The 15,140-nt window shown below is 45.0% G+C and overlaps 2 protein-coding genes and 1 non-coding gene across 8 annotated transcripts; 2 read left to right on the top strand and 1 right to left on the bottom strand.

Moving 5' to 3' along the window:
• Positions 1-283: 283 nt before the first annotated feature.
• On the bottom strand, positions 284-7,046 carry LOC127591040 (hyaluronan and proteoglycan link protein 1-like). The gene is made up of 6 exons (XM_052050820.1): positions 6,971-7,046; positions 2,916-3,052; positions 2,173-2,336; positions 1,846-2,044; positions 1,426-1,728; positions 284-1,256 (listed from the first exon to the last, which is right to left on the bottom strand). Exons 2-6 carry the CDS (start codon positions 3,025-3,027, stop codon positions 967-969), a joined length of 1,068 nt encoding a protein of 355 aa, XP_051906780.1. The 5' UTR covers positions 3,028-3,052; positions 6,971-7,046; the 3' UTR covers positions 284-966.
• Positions 7,047-10,114: 3,068 nt separating this feature from the next.
• cetn3 (centrin 3) lies at positions 10,115-12,785 on the top strand. Of its 6 annotated transcripts, none has more exons than XM_052050935.1 (5): positions 10,115-10,282; positions 11,226-11,361; positions 11,576-11,690; positions 11,777-11,968; positions 12,548-12,785. In XM_052050935.1, exons 1-5 carry the CDS (start codon positions 10,269-10,271, stop codon positions 12,589-12,591), a joined length of 501 nt encoding a protein of 166 aa, XP_051906895.1. In that variant the 5' UTR covers positions 10,115-10,268; the 3' UTR covers positions 12,592-12,785. The 6 variants fall into 6 exon arrangements, with proteins under 6 accessions (XP_051906895.1, XP_051906894.1, XP_051906893.1 ...); XM_052050934.1 differs by having other exon boundaries at positions 10,120-10,282; positions 11,223-11,361; XM_052050933.1 differs by having other exon boundaries at positions 10,128-10,282; positions 11,220-11,361.
• A 51-nt stretch (positions 12,786-12,836) lies between these two features.
• trnat-agu (transfer RNA threonine (anticodon AGU)) lies at positions 12,837-12,910 on the top strand. The gene has a single exon. It is a non-coding gene; the product is annotated as a tRNA-Thr (tRNA).
• Positions 12,911-15,140: the final 2,230 nt, after the last annotated feature.

The raw sequence follows: 15,140 nt of genomic DNA, 5'->3' as shown, positions 1-15,140 counted from the left end.
CACACACCATTTTATTGGGCTTTAAAGGATACTGCAAAGCCATTTTTTCCATGACAATTATTTGTTTTTTTTTGCTATTCTTTTGTAATTTAAAACCATTGTGCAACTAAACAATTGTGCAATATGACATGAGAGGGATAGACTGATGTGCTCACCAAATTGTAATTTGTAAAATATCAGATTCAATGCATAAGTGGCGTTTCGCAGATATCTGACGGGGCTCTAGCGCCCCCTACCATCAGTGTAGCGCCACGCCCGCTACTCAAATGCACACACACTTGAGTCCCGCTTGCATCTTTATTCCGAAGAAAGTCCTAACAGACTTTTGTTCCCTCCGGACGCTTCGTCACAACCCAAAAAATGACAAAAACAGCATATGGACATTAAAACGAAGAAAACATTACTACATTCTAACATGTATCCAAAAAATTAGCATAAATAAGAGAGAAACATGACATCGTTGTACCTGAAGTAACAACAACACACAATGAAAGGGGAAAATAAAGAGAATGTAACTGTTCTTGTGGCATTTGACTCCAAGCAGGTAAGTGCCCAAGAGGAAGAGTTGCGAGAAAGCCAACGTGCTCCTGTTTTGTTTTGTTTTTTGTTTTTTTGTCTCGCACGTGTGTATCTTGTGTCGTGAGAGTGTTGGTCGTTGCTTTTATTTGTGTGTTTACTTTGTGGTTGTTTTGTGTCATATGAGTCATGGCTGCGCGTATATTGTGCTTTTGAGCATGTGAGTTTTGTATACGAGTTTTTTGTAATTCTTTTGTGTGTGTGTGTGTGTGTGTGTGTGTGTAACCCACCCAGGACCAGACATCTTTTGGACATTGGATTTTGGAGCTAAATGTGGCGCGTTCGTTTTAGATTTGCTGTTACACAGAAAATTGTGTTGTGTTTTGGTCGACGAAATAGTCATCGAAAATCGGCTAGTGTTATGTGTGTGTGTTTGCGTTGGATGGGCGCTCAGCGTGCGGGCCCGAAACAGTAAACGCCGTACAATTTGTGCTTCTTGTCTGGGAATCCTAGAAAGCCGACGGCAGGACGGGTGGGGCTGCAGCGTGGGCGGGGCCTAGCGACGGGGTAACGGACGCTGCCGTCGGCCAGCCAGCCGGCGTCGCAGCGGTCATAGCCGGACAACTTCCAGGCGGCGTACATGTGGCCCACCGTGGCCATTCGGGCCCCGTCCCGCTTGCACGCCGCCGCTGCCTCGTCGTACGTCAACTTGGTCACGTGCGGCAGGAAGTAGAAATGACCTGAAGGGCGGGGCCACGGCAAAAAGTTGAGGACAGTACCCCATATGTTTTTCTTCCTCTTTTTCTTTTTTTTAAATTAATTAAACGGAATTTAATTTTAAACATAAAATAAAATAATTAACTAATAATTTAAATGTTTTTTTAAGGTGGGGCGCAATACATATCTCACCATTGTAGTGCGACGTGAAGCAGAAGACGTCGTAGTGGTTCGTGTTTTTGTTCCTCAGGCCGTAGGTGCGCACGCCCGCCGGTGTGTTCTGGCCACCGCAGGGCTCCCTGGGGGAGGTAATGGGGTACTGCACGGAACCGTCGCTCAGCCAGCCGGCGTTGCACCAGTCCATGCCCCCTCGCCAGGCCTCGCGCAGCTGCTGCGGGGACGCCACCACGCCGTCCTGCTCCCGGCAGGCCCGCTCGGCGTCCTGGAAGTTGAAGTTGTAGCGCCCCAAGCGGGGCGAGTACGGGAACACCACCCCTAAAATATGTCAATTTTGTCATTTTCACGACTCTTGAAGAATGTTATGAAAATTCAGCCCCTGAAACTAATTTGACACGGCGACATGTAATTTCACGGCCTACGTGAGCAACTCACCTTCCAGGTCGAGCGACACGACCACCGTGGCGTCCTCCAGGCCGTCGATGACCTCACATTTGTATCTCCCGTAATCATCCAGGGTGATGTCTTCGATAACCAGCGAGGCGTCCGAGGGGGAGGAGCCACACAGGTGCACGCGGCCGTGGTAACTTCCATAGCTTCTCTTGTGATAATCCATGACCGCCAAAACATCCACCTGCCGTCAAACATGTACTAACGGTCACGTGACCGACCGTGACAAGCCACAAACAACGAGAAAATGGGTCGCTACAGAGAGACGGAAGAGTCACGGATAGGCAAAGTGGCATTTGGCAACACATGAACCTCTGTCAGCAAGTCGAAAGTCAGCTTGGTCCACTTGATCCTCATCTTTCGATTGGGCTCCAGCGACTGGTCCCGGTGGATGGTGCAGGGTAAGGTGACGTTGCCGCCGCTCCGCGATAACACTCGGGAAGGATGTGACGTCACTGACAGCCTGTGCCCGTTTTCTACCATGCACAAATATATAATTTGTACACATTCTTGCAAACATGCCACAGTTAGTTCGGTGGCATAATGAAGCCTTAAGTATGCCTTCGCCCCCTGGTGGTTAGCTCGATTGGACTCCCAAATCACGTGATGTAATCATGGTCGCCAAAATCATGATTTCCATCAAATTGAATAATAATAATAATACATTTTATTTATAAGCGCCTTTCAAGACACCCAAAGACAGCCTAGTTTCGTTCCAGTACTCTTTTTCTCGATGTTAAAAAAAAACAAAAAAAAACCTTGTTGCTTTGCACTTTGGCTCTTTCATTTGGTTAGCAATGTTGAAAGAAAAATCATAATTCAGATTCATTCGAGCATCGCCCTTTTATCTGAACAGCAACATGACGCAATTCATCTCTTTTCTCAGGGTAAAGTTAATTTCGGGAGTGTTTGAAATGTTGAACCAGAGCTTCATTTGAGAGATAAGATAAGCGCGCTGGCTCCCCACTTAGCGCGTTTATCGGCATGCCGGCTGATAACGTGCAAACGAAGACATCGCGCAGGAACGTGTCAAAGCCAACTCAGGAATGGCTTACCTGTTTCCTGCAAGTTTCGAGAAACTTCAAGCTCGGAATGAAATGTTTTGAAGCTGTCGGCCGCGTCTAGCGACATCAGGGCGAACATCAGCCCAGGAATCGCACCAAACATCTTTGCCACTTGCAGATTTCGTTAACTGCAAAAATAATCAAGTCAAAGTTTCATGGAGTTAGCTGTGCCCCCCCCCAAAAAACATTTCACTTGTTTTCTGTGACTTGCGAAAACTTTTCCTTTCTGTATTTTTTGTTTTTCACGTGTTCTGTAGGTGGCTGCTGGCGGTCGAGGGCGCACTTGGATTCTAATTGCAAGCTACCACTCTGCGCAAGATGCTTTTCGAGTAAACGGCAAACAGTCCCCCATTCACGTTGAGATTTTAGCCCTTTCGCTTTCCCAAAAACCAGCTGATACGGTTTGTCTCCCCCTTGTGGTCACGCCACACATCACCACAAACACAAATGTGAGAAATCCAAATCAGACGTCCCTGGAGGAACTTCGTCCTCACGTCAAGCCCACAATGATGCAAAGGTGGCACAGACACGCACACATCAAATAACACACAAGAACGCGCTGTGAAAGAGAACACAATTCCAAAATTCAGAAGAGACACACACACACACACAGGCACACACACACGAAAGCACAAAAATGCAAAAACAATCTCCCACACAATTCAAACACACGCAGCAGCACACAAACTCTCACACACACAAAAAAAAACGTGCAACCATGCTAGCACACGAGCGCTTATGAACACCCGCGTTTTATTTTATTTTATTTTTAAATGTCTGCTCTCGTCATGAATATTTGCTACTGATGTTGAGTCATGGTTGAGTTGGATTTATGCACACAAATTACTTTTTGCTGATGTGCTCCTGCTGCTGCCAGTTGGACACACTGACATCAGCACAAACACTGCACTGCGCATTCACGCCCCCCCCGCCCCCCACACACATAATAACAATACTTAGTCATTTTCAGTGTGAACTGAATCTGTCCTTTGAAGAGGTCACAATGTATGGGAAAAGGTTGGCGTGGTGGGGGGTGCAACTATGACATCATCAGTGTGTGCGCGTGACACGCACACACAAGGACTACTCGTTGTCCATCCGTGCAGAGGTAATCTTCACAACCCCGGTGTGTGTGTGTGTGATAGTGCGTGTGTGTGCGTGTCCTTATGTGAGTGTTGAAGGTTGTGTTCATCGGTGTGAAACGCCCTCTGCATGATATCTACACTAACACACTCACGGAGGTCCACTGAAAGATGACACAACTCGTAAGGCAAACCTCACGCAGTAACACGGCAACATTTCCAAGACGCAAGACAATAACCTCGACAACAACCTCTTTAGTGTGACACAACAACGCGATTTGTGCGTTTTTACAGGCTGACAGGAAAAGCGACCGAAGGGTTTCCTCTCCTTATTTGGTTTCTTTTCTTCTTCTTTGCTTTGTTTACTTTAAGGTTTCTTCAAGTCAGCGCTCTTCGTGGCAAACGTAAACTTCCGTCGTTGGCCGTATGTGACTGCGTAAATGTGTGTTAAATATATGTGTGTGTGTGTGTGTGTGGACATTATGTGAATGTGTGTTCGGTAAACATATGTTGTGTATTACACACAGCGTGACACCGACGCCGAGTCAGTGCAAAAGCAGCCGAACAGAAAATTTGTCGCTTCTGTTTGTACGTTAAGACTTTCATTAGAGGCAACGACTTGATTTGGTTGAATATTTTGCCAACAATGACGTAGCACAACAAGGTGGTGATGTCACAGGAAGGCACGGTGGAACACCTGCTCTCAGACCTCAAACTATTTCTACCACATCGGGCACAAATATTCACCAGGGTGTGTGTGTGTGTGTGTGTGTCTGTGTGTGTGTGTGTGCGCGCATATGTGAGTGTGTCCCTTCGATGGTGGCTTCCGAGCGGCAGCCAATTAGGAAGCTACGCCTGGCCTTGGAGTAATGTGACATCGCCAACAAAGAAAGAACGTTAAAGGTGGGAAGAACCTCAGCACAACATTCATGTCAGCGTAATCCACACGCTTTACTCCTCTTCCTGTTTGAACTCACGATGACCTTCAGTCAGACTGGACCAGATTAGGCTGGTTTGAAGAGATCCGAAATGAGCTCGGGGAGGATTGGAATGGAGTGAACTGGATGAGAATGAACTCAATGGGACAAGAAATGAACTTGATCAGACGAAACAAGATGAGGACGGACTAAATTGAAGTGGACTAGACTGGACTGGAGCAAACGAAATGGGACTGCAATGAACTGGATGAGACAGGATTTGACTGGACTAGACTGGATTGAACTAGAATAGACTAGACTGGACTAATTGGAGGTTATTGGACTGAATTCCACCAGAATAGATGCGATTGCAGTAAACTGATCTGGATTTCACTGGACTGGACCGAAAAACTGAATTTGACTAGACTGGATTAAAATAATTCGACTGGACTGAACAGAAGCGAACTCATTTGAACTGGAACGAACTGCACCCATCTGAGTCCACATCTACGACGACACTCCAAAATTGTGACATTAGCATTAGCGTTAGCAAAGGAGGCTAAATCAACTAGCCACCACCTCGACTATTGCTGAACCCTCCCTGCAGCGCCGCCAATGGCTGCCGTCGGTGATGTCATAGTAGTCACGTGACGCAGGCTCAGCCTCTGCGTGCTGACATGTGGAAACAGCTGGAAGAAAGGCCGCGTTGGTTCATGCAAACTGAGCACACACACACACACACAGGTCACACAAGCGTTCTTTGGTGATGTGGATATAACATCTCAATTCTCCAAAGTTCCTCAGAAGAGAAAAAAATCAAACACTTTCCACCTGTTGTTTCCTGCACGCGGCAATTACACAAAGTCAATCGGGCTAGTGTGTGTGTTACGGACGGAAATGGGGTGGGGGCTAGGGTGGAGCCACAAAGTCTCGGGGGCAGTATACAGAGACTTCTTGTTGCCTGTCAAGAACTCTCACTTGACTTCTTTAAGTTTCATGTACCCCCATTGCTACTCTTCCATCTTCTTCCGAAACATTCTCATGTCTAAATGGTGATGATGTCTCCAATTTTACAGTGTTGTCCTGAAACTCAGACGTTGCCAGAAAAGTTGTTTTCCTGAAATTGCAATGTCTCAAAATTCTGACGATCTCTAATTTCCGATAATGAATTTGGATGCCGCCTCAAAAGTGTTTGTTGTTATCTTTGCCTACGATTGATAAATTGCCTGTAAATTCCGATATTCTGTCCAAACGGCCACGCCGTCAAATTCTGACGTTGCCTCTGAATTTTGACATTGCCTCAAAATTGCGACACTATCTACGAATTTCAACATTGTATCTGAATCTCGATATTGTCTGAAAATTTCGATAATCTATCCAAATGCTCAAGTTTTCTCTTATGTTTTGTGAAGCATCTTCCTTCTTTTTCAACCAACTGATCGTGACATTTTTTTTTCTGAAATTCAGATTTTCCTTTTCAATGACGATGATTGCCTTGAGTAGAGATTTAAATCTCGATGTTGCCCCTGACGTTTGACGATGAGACAGCATGACCACGGAAAGCACGGCATTTCCCAAACGCGGTTAATAACAAATGACATCGAAATGATCGTTAGAAAATGTGCATTAGCGGACAAAAAATTTCTTTCAATACTTCTGATACTTCTGAAAACCGCAGTCCAAAAGGGGCCCGCGGCCCCACGAAGCCCCCCACATCTCTATACGCGGCCCTGCACGCGCAAGCCAAACTAGACGACGCACACCAAAAATCGGAATACTTTGCCATTTGATTCATTTTGAGTGACAGCAATCAAAAATACGGAAGCAACGCTTACATGAACTGTCACGACAACTTTGGTTGGAAGGTTTACCGCCATCGTTTAGTTCACGAGTCATCTCTTTGTGACACACGTCGATCAATGCCTTAATGCGCCGGTTCCGTTCTATCTACATCTGTACTCACGCCCACACACACACATTCAGAGGTCGTCGTCAAGTCAGCATCAAATAAAGTAATGAAATCGCCCTTTTTTTTTTTTTTTGTTACCTGGGGAGTGTGTGAAGAACCTGCAGCTTCCTCTGTGGTGGCCAAGACGCGACTGAATGCCAAGCCAGTGAGGCGCAGATGGGAGGGGGAGGAGGAGAAAGAGTTGGAGGAGGAGAGTGAGAGGGTGGGGGTAGCTGCAAACGCAGTGAAGGTGTGCAAATGGACTAAGCATTATGACAGTGGTTTTATTACATTACAAAGAAGTTGACTAATGAGAGTTCTGGCGGTTTCTCATCAAACTTCACCATCCTACTCCGACCACACACGGTAACAAAAACTCCAGAAGTCTTCAATTTATCGTCATCCGCCTCTCTTGTATGTGGTTGACGTTTGGTCCCAATTGCACAAAATCTCTTTTCTTTTTCTATCTTTGATGTTTTTGAAAGTCTACAATCAGCCAATGGGCAGATTGGAAGCAAAATGCCAGATTTTTTTTTTGTAGGTCTTTTAGGGGAAAAGCTTCTTGAAACTTTTTTGGTGCGTCTACACATGTCTACTCATTTTTCATGTTGCTAAGTTACTGGCTTTGGGGATTTTAATTTATTTTTTAATTGTGGGACCAATTCATTTTTGAAGAGCCCCTCGAACTGTCCAAATTGGCCCTAAAATGGCATATTTGATCCAACTTGGGAGACTTCCTGTCTCGTTCTTAGGACAGCGCTTTTTGAAGCTTTGTTTGCGGGTCTACTCATGATCAACATGCCTACCAGTCCTTTCATCACTAAAGAGTGCTGGGGTGGCACTTTAGGGTAGTGCAGTTAAAGGATAAAAAAAATCTGAAGAGCTGTCAACAGGTCCCAAAAAATAAAAATGAAAATAAAAGATTGGGAGGTGTTAACTGTGCGGAAAAGCAGCAATTTGACATATGCATTATAATGATAAAAGCCAAAGAGCCCAAATGAAAAAAAGATAAACATGTCAAGTCGTCGTCGTCGTCCCTGAACAAAATCAACAACGCTGCTATCAGACAAACGTAAAAAACAAATGAGGCCTTGCTTGTGCAGTGACCTTTACAGCAGAAGGTCAAGCCAGCAGTTTTGAAAAAGGTCAGCTATCGGGAGGCCGTCTTGGATTTAACGACGACGAGCCTCGCAAACGAAGGCACGGCGACGCACGTGCACTGCTCGCAACAAGGTCAACCAGGGTGGAGCACCCGATAGAATAAAACAGATCAGGACAACAAGGAACGGAATAAAACAAGGAAAGAATAAAATGAGGGAAGATAAAACAAGATCAAATACGCTTAGAAATGCATATTAAAAAAAAAACGAAGTGAATAGAAGCAGCCATAAGTTCCAAACGGAGCCAAAAGGGCCGCCGATGGAGCACAGTAGAAGTTTGTGGAAGCACAAAGACCACGTTGTCACCTTTCGACACATTTGATTTGTTTTTGTTACGTGCGCGCATGTGTGTGTGTGTGTGTGTGTACAGGGGGTCTTTGTGCACACTCAGGGTGGAGTTTGGTAAGGAAGGATACAAGCGCACACACCCAACAACTAAAAGGTATGTTTCATTTGGGACTAATTGGAATTAGTTTGGATTTTAATCATGTTTGTCATGTTTCTACGTCAAGTGTGAGCATGGGGGGGCGAGTTGTTGGCATGTGATATACGCTAAAATGTGTATAGCACGCATGTAGGTAAAGAACAGCAAGCAGAAAATCATTTGTTGCTACACGCTGAGAAAAGCATTGTGAGCTAACAATGCACGTCAATGCTAAGGACGTTTGGAATGCTAACATTAGCTTCCAATGTTAGCTTCAGGGCATACTTTTGAAATTAGAGTGACAAAACGTATTTAGCCTGGACATGTCCACATGTTTATACCCTATACAGGACGTCCGGACAAGTTTTATAAATTCATGAAAATATTACTGGGATGTGTGACGAAGAAATTGACGGGGGAAGAACCTGGAAAAGAAGGCAGCGGTAGTTAGCTGTAGCTGTTAGCTGTTAGTTAGTTGAAGTCACTGGACAGAATAGTGCGTTAGTGAAGACAGGCCGACTGAAACTAGGCACTGCTGGCTTTATTTTGTTCTTGTTCATTTTCTTGTAAAAAGAACAAAAAAACGAATTAGCATTGTTTTTCAGAAATATGTTTTGGGGCTATGAGATGTTGAGCAACATTTGCGTCACCAAAACACACATGTGCAAAAAGGATCCCACCCCGGGACTTTATAAACCGCTTGAGTGCACCCCAGGGAGCTCATCCTTCATCTTGGGCGTGCGTGTTTTGTGTTACAGTTGTGTACCATTTTTTTAAAAGCCCTGAAATAATCACTTATCGTTTTTATCAATCCTCAACTTTTGAGTTTTATCAGCACAAAGATAGTCTGGGTGCCGCTCTGGAAACAGGAAGTGAGCGACAAGCGGGGAGACTTTGAGGAGTCTTTCCTGAGCTGCCGCTTCCTGCATCTATCTGGTGACACACGCATGCGACGCAGGACGGAGGTGATAAGCGTCAGTGGGAACGTCATCCCAGTGGAAATCCATAACAATGATCGAGATCAATGCAAGGCCGTTCCATCCACGCGTGTGTGTTTGTCCGTGTGTGCGCGCGTAGTGTGTTTGTGTGTGTGTGTGCGCTAGCGCACGCCATGGCCACCTGGGGGCACTATAATACAGACATACTGACTGATAAATATACAGTACACTCATGGCCTTTCAGTAAATTGCAGTAATATTAGTCGTTTCATCAGTCTATAAAGAATATATGGCGGTGAGTTTTGCTACATTACATACAAATTTATATCAACACATACTGGGTGTATTACATCCCCAAATTGAATTGCAACAGTCAGTGACAATAAAGGCTTTCTGTTCAATTATAATTTAGAATTATAGATCACTGTTAATAATTATGTATTCCATAAAATACCAACATCTCTCCACTTTGCACTCATTATAGAAATATTACTGAGGGATAATTGTACAGCATTTTATTGTAGCTGCGTTTGCTTGCTATAAGTCCTTCACAAAAATATAAATACTGTATATCTATTATTTACCCTCTGTTATTATTTATTTTGTTTTAAATGTATTTAAATCCCAACTCAAGGGTAATAATATATCGCGTCATATGCTGTTAATGTAAAAACAACAACAATGCCACCGACCAATCAGATCCCTTCGTATTGTTGCCTAGTGACTTGTCGGCCAATAGGAAGCCTCCAATCGAGCGCGGACAAATGGTTTTCTGGCTCGTCGCTCAATGGCGATGCTTGTGTCGCTTTTTGTTTGTGAGAATGTTTCAAGTTTAAACGCGACGTGGCCTCGCGAGCGTCACCAAAGCCGCCAGCATGAGCGACTCCAGGTAGGTCAACGTGACGCCACATGTTGTGCGGTGACGTTAAGTGAAGCTAAGGTAAGCGCGTCTGTTTGACGCCACTGACGGAAGCTAAAGTTAGCCTAGCCTGCTAGCTCGCGATATCTGGCTGACGTCAGCCACACGTTGCCGGACGAGACAAATGTCTTGTTAATGTCACAATTAAATGGCGTGACGTCGAGGGAAGGGTGGACGATTTGTTGTCGACCTACACCACAAAACAATATTAGAAAACCTCGAAGTTGACTTGTTGGCAGGACGATGAGTGAAGAAAACGAAGACGCAGACATATCGCAAACGTGAGATAAGACTGACAGACAACAAGGCTAAATTATGCTTATGTTGCACACGCACCATTTTTTTATTCGGAACAATTGTCCATTTGGGGCGGATTTGTGTCTTCGTGATGCGGGTCAAATGTTGCAGTACAACTGGAAACTGCCGGGGGCGCTGTTGACGATGCGAAACTTAAAAATCTAATGGACGTGATGGGTTTACAGTGAGCTTGTGATTGGAGCTACATATATTTCCGTGACGTCACTTGTATTTCCCGGTGGCAAAAGCTCGAATATTTTCATAGTAGACAAAATATTTGGATGTCATTTGACGTATTCCTAACTTTGAGCCAAAACCTGTCATGTTACAATTTGGTAAAGTTGGGATTTTTCTCCACAAATCCATGCTATTGGGTCATTAAACACGCGCGTGTGTGTGTGTGTAAAATTATTTTTCGAATTATTGACCAATTTAAAGTGTTGTAAATGGCAGCCTCTGATTGGATTGGTCTTCTCCTTCAGAAATAGTTTAAAATTGATTGTTGCAATTAAATTAGAGGCATGAGAATGGGGCCAGAGAAATGTTTTTTCAAAAGTCTATTTCAATAATATCTGACTGCCAGTTTCAACATATATTTCCTATTGTTTAGCAGCAGCAGTGACGTTTCAGCAGACAAAAGCAAACGGAAGAAGAGGAAGGAGCTGAGCGATGAGCAAAAACACGAAATACGGGAAGCCTTTGAGCTCTTCGACACCGACAAAGACAATGAAATTGACTACCACGAGTTGAAGGTGACTTGACGCCACAAAATTTCATCCTCAAGTAGTGCAGGGGTTGTACTAGTCTCTCAAGTGGGTGATATAATGTTGAAACACACACTTAAAAAAAAAAAGAAAAGATGGTGCAGTGGTTTTGATAATCAGCTCCTAGGGCAAAACATTGATCACTTGTCGACATTCCCTGCTCTGGTGGACTCTCACTGGTTATTATTTGTTTGGTCATCAGGTGGCGATGCGAGCGCTGGGCTTCGAGGTGAAGAAGGTGGACGTCATGCAGATCCTGAAGGACTATGACACACAAGGAACGGGCAAAATAGCCTTTGAGGACTTTAGCGAAGTGGGTGAGTAACCACCAACCATCCCTCAACATGCGTACAAGGGGTACCCACTGACTTGTGACGTTGGGCCGGGGGCACCGTGTGTGCAGTCAGTGATCTGATCCTGGAGCGTGACCCCAAGGAGGAGATCCTGAAGGCTTTCCGGCTCTTTGACGACGACGAGTCGGGAACCATTAGCCTGAGGAACCTGAAGCGCGTGGCCAGGGAGCTCGGCGAGAACACCAGCGACGAAGAACTGCGCAGTATGATTGACGCCTTCGACGGCGATGGAGACGGCGAAAGTAAGTCTCGCCCGTTGCGTTTTCCGCGCATTATTTAGCCGCGTTTGACTGCCTGGTGACTTGGTCTCCTCCCATGTCAACTTTCACAAGCTGGTTAAGCTTTTCATTTCCTACGTCGAGATGAACGAATTGTTGTTTCAGGGTTATTGCGCTCAAGTCTGCATGAAAAATGGAAATACAAATGGCAAGAACACTGACAACATTAAACATCGAAAATCAAGGCTAAATATATTTGGCCCTTAACTCCCGACTAATTTCTTCGTACCGGGCCAGTCCAAGAATATCTCTTCCTTCAGCATGTTTCTGTGTAACTACTTTAAGGTATTATATCTTTTTACTGTGATCGCCAACTGTTTAATTCAAAATAAGGAAGTACCACAATTGTCTATTAACTTGACCAGAGTTCTTACATGGCTACATGAGAGAGTCGATGTTTTCAAACTGACAAGAGTCAAACAAGCGTGCCTTTTTCGCAACTGAACGTGGTTCCATGGTGTACCTAATGATGCGGCCGGCGGGTGTTGCATTGGATGGCAATGAGTTCGAAACAGGAAGTGACGGCGTGCGTTTGTCCAACAGTTAACCAGGAGGAGTTCTTGTCCATCATGAGCGGAGCGTCGTGAAGATGTTATCCGGCCGCAATTCCCCCCTCAAGGTTGCACGCTGATGAACTTTGCATGTGATGATGTCACAAGCCTAACATTGTCATCCTTGTGGGAGGAAATCTTTGTGCGGTTTCGTTTTGTGTGCTCGGACGGTAGTGACTTGTTTTATTTATTGAAGTGAAGTGAATAAATGATCCTTGTCAGTGACTGAACCCACTCTTGAATCGCTGTACCATTCGAATTCGTGCTCCGACTTCACAGGTGGCGCTGTGGCTTAGTTGGTTAAAGCGCCTGTCTAGTAAACAGGAGATCCTGGGTTCGAATCCCAGCAGTGCCTTTTTGTTTTTATTTTTTTTTTAAATAACCACACATAAATATTAATTACAGTCATGTTTAATTCTTAGTGATTCCACAGTAGATGTGAAAAAAGTACTGAAGCATTTAAAACGTTTTTATTTGGGTTTGTGCAGACCAGTTAAACCTGCTGCATCAGAAATGTCATTTTTCATCGTTATTTTAACGTATTCCCGGTGAAATATTAAAAACTAATTCATACCTAAATGAATTGCAACAAGTGTTTGCTTGAGCAGAGTTTCCCAAACTTAATTGAACCAAGGTGCATAAAATTCACAAAAAAACTGGAAATAGTTTTTCATCCAAATTAACCGATAATGGATAATTTGCGTCAAACTGTTATGCCATGGCACACACTGGTTGGGAATCCCTGCTCGAGAGTTTGCCAAAAGCTTGCTTACCATGTTAACCCCCGCCCCACCCAATACACCCATGATAAATGTGAAATTCGGTCCGTGTCCCTGGTGGGGCGCTGTGGAGCCCCCCTCCGTGGCACCTCGCCATGGCAACTAGCCCTTGTGGTGCTGAAGGTCAGCGGCCGTGTTTTGCGTCGGTCGGGACTTGCCCTCACACATGCTCAGCTGTCAGAGGCTAAGGCCAGAAATAAACCCGGCCTTCAGTTCCTCCCCGGCTACGACCTCTAAGAACCCCCCTCAAAGGCCCCCCCCCAACTTTCCACGCAATGACTCCACACACTTGCAAGTTATTTGACCCAGCTTCAGCTTCTTGTACGAGTACGTTCTTTGCCCTCACGAGTAAGAAAATTCAGCACACTGGTGATATTACTTTATTCAAAATAACACGATAAAAATTGTCCTTTCTAAAAACAGAAATAATATAATCCCATAAAATGTAAAAAAAAAAAAACTGTGTATCATGATTTTAATGCTGCAATCCAGCCCGTTGTGCTGCTCCTTCTAAACATATTTAGCCATTTTCAGGCTCAGCTTGCGAATATCACACGAGCCGTGATTGGTTGTTACCTGAGGCCTGAGCACATGTGATTTTGTGCGCGCTAGACGCCACACAAACCATACTAGTGACTCCCTACTAACACAGCCCAAAACAAAATCCGCACAAATGCACGTTGTGGGACACACAGTTTGTATATGTGAGCAGCTGGCAGTAAATAGTTTGAGCTATGCCAAACCATGTGACGACACTTGCCCTTTGACCTTGAGTGGGGCAAACTTGGCGAGGTTGACATCGCCATCAAAGCGAGCCTCGATTGGGGGGGGCGTGGCCTGTGGCATTCTGTTCAGTGACGATTGGCTCATGAGACGAAGGTGACCACAAAGTAGAAGAGAGGCAGCAGACAAATGAGGTAGGCGACGCATCACTTGCAGCCATGTTCAGTGAAGGGCCTGACCCTCTTAAGCTGGCCTCTAACCTCAATATCACTGGCAGTGACATCACATCTCAAGTCTTGTCGAGTTTATTTGTACAGCTCTTAATCACCAAGGAGTCCCAAAGGGCCTCTTAGGGCGCACAGTTGGCACACATTGGTGACGTCCCCGGAGCAAACCCCCAAAAGGGACAGGGAAAAGTTCCAAACCCCATTTGAGGAATTGAGGAAAATTTTAAGAAGTGATGGACGAGCCGCCTTCTTGGATGTAGATGCCTTTGGAAGTGCTTCGTCAGGAGAGGAGGGGGGAGGGAAAGGAGAAGTGACAGTAAACAGGCCTGCAGGTGGTTTGATTATAAGCAAGAGTGTAAAAATAAGTCTTGAGTCAAGATTTAAGCATTTTTTTCCACAGGACATATGCTTAAAATGTCTTCCTGGCAGCTCATCAAAACGTAATGTGTAAATGTGGCTTTAAAAGGAAGCCTGCCGGCTGAGCTTTATTATGAAATGTAGCAAGTGGATCCCATCAAAATAAAAGGCAAGGAAGCCAACTGTGCTTTATTTTGAATGTCTAAAGTGGATTTGTCAGGAAAATTAAAGTCTGCATCGAACTTCAAGAAGTCGGCTGGGCTTTGTTTCATGTTAAACCAAAACAAAAGCAAATGTCGTCCGGCCATTGGCGGCCAAGTCTGAGAGTTTTCGGATTGCCAGCCACGCACGGCACTCGTCCCCCCGTCCAGATTGGTTTACGCCGGACGCGCGGCTGTCAGCGCAACTCGAAACCGTGGACCACATGATTGGTCCAAAAATCCGCAGAATTCTTCTGGTGATAATCCTTCAATCACCCGTTGAAGTGCTGAATGCCATT

The sequence above is a fragment of the Hippocampus zosterae genome, chromosome 18, assembly GCF_025434085.1.
Source record: "Hippocampus zosterae strain Florida chromosome 18, ASM2543408v3, whole genome shotgun sequence".
NCBI lineage: Eukaryota > Metazoa > Chordata > Actinopteri > Syngnathiformes > Syngnathidae > Hippocampus > Hippocampus zosterae.
This window is presented reverse-complemented; position numbering and strand designations above follow the sequence as displayed.

What these genes read in the sequence shown, in the direction of transcription:
- LOC127591040 (XM_052050820.1), bottom strand. Translation starts at nt 3,027, where the DNA reads ATGTTTGGTGCGATTCCTGGGCTGATGTTCGCCCTGATGTCGCTAGAC. An exon ending in CGTGTCGCTCGACCTGGAAG is followed by an intron (nt 1,729 to 1,845) that starts GTGAGTTGCTCA and finishes GACATATTTTAG; the next exon opens with GGGTGGTGTTCCCGTACTCG. An exon ending in CTTCACGTCGCACTACAATG is followed by an intron (nt 1,257 to 1,425) that starts GTGAGATATGTA and finishes CCCGCCCTTCAG; the next exon opens with GTCATTTCTACTTCCTGCCG.
- cetn3 (XM_052050930.1), top strand. Translation starts at nt 10,556, where the DNA reads ATGAGTGAAGAAAACGAAGACGCAGACATATCGCAAAC. An exon ending in TTGACTACCACGAGTTGAAG is followed by an intron (nt 11,362 to 11,575) that starts GTGACTTGACGC and finishes TTTGGTCATCAG; the next exon opens with GTGGCGATGCGAGCGCTGGG. An exon ending in CGGCGATGGAGACGGCGAAA is followed by an intron (nt 11,969 to 12,547) that starts GTAAGTCTCGCC and finishes TTTGTCCAACAG; the next exon opens with TTAACCAGGAGGAGTTCTTG.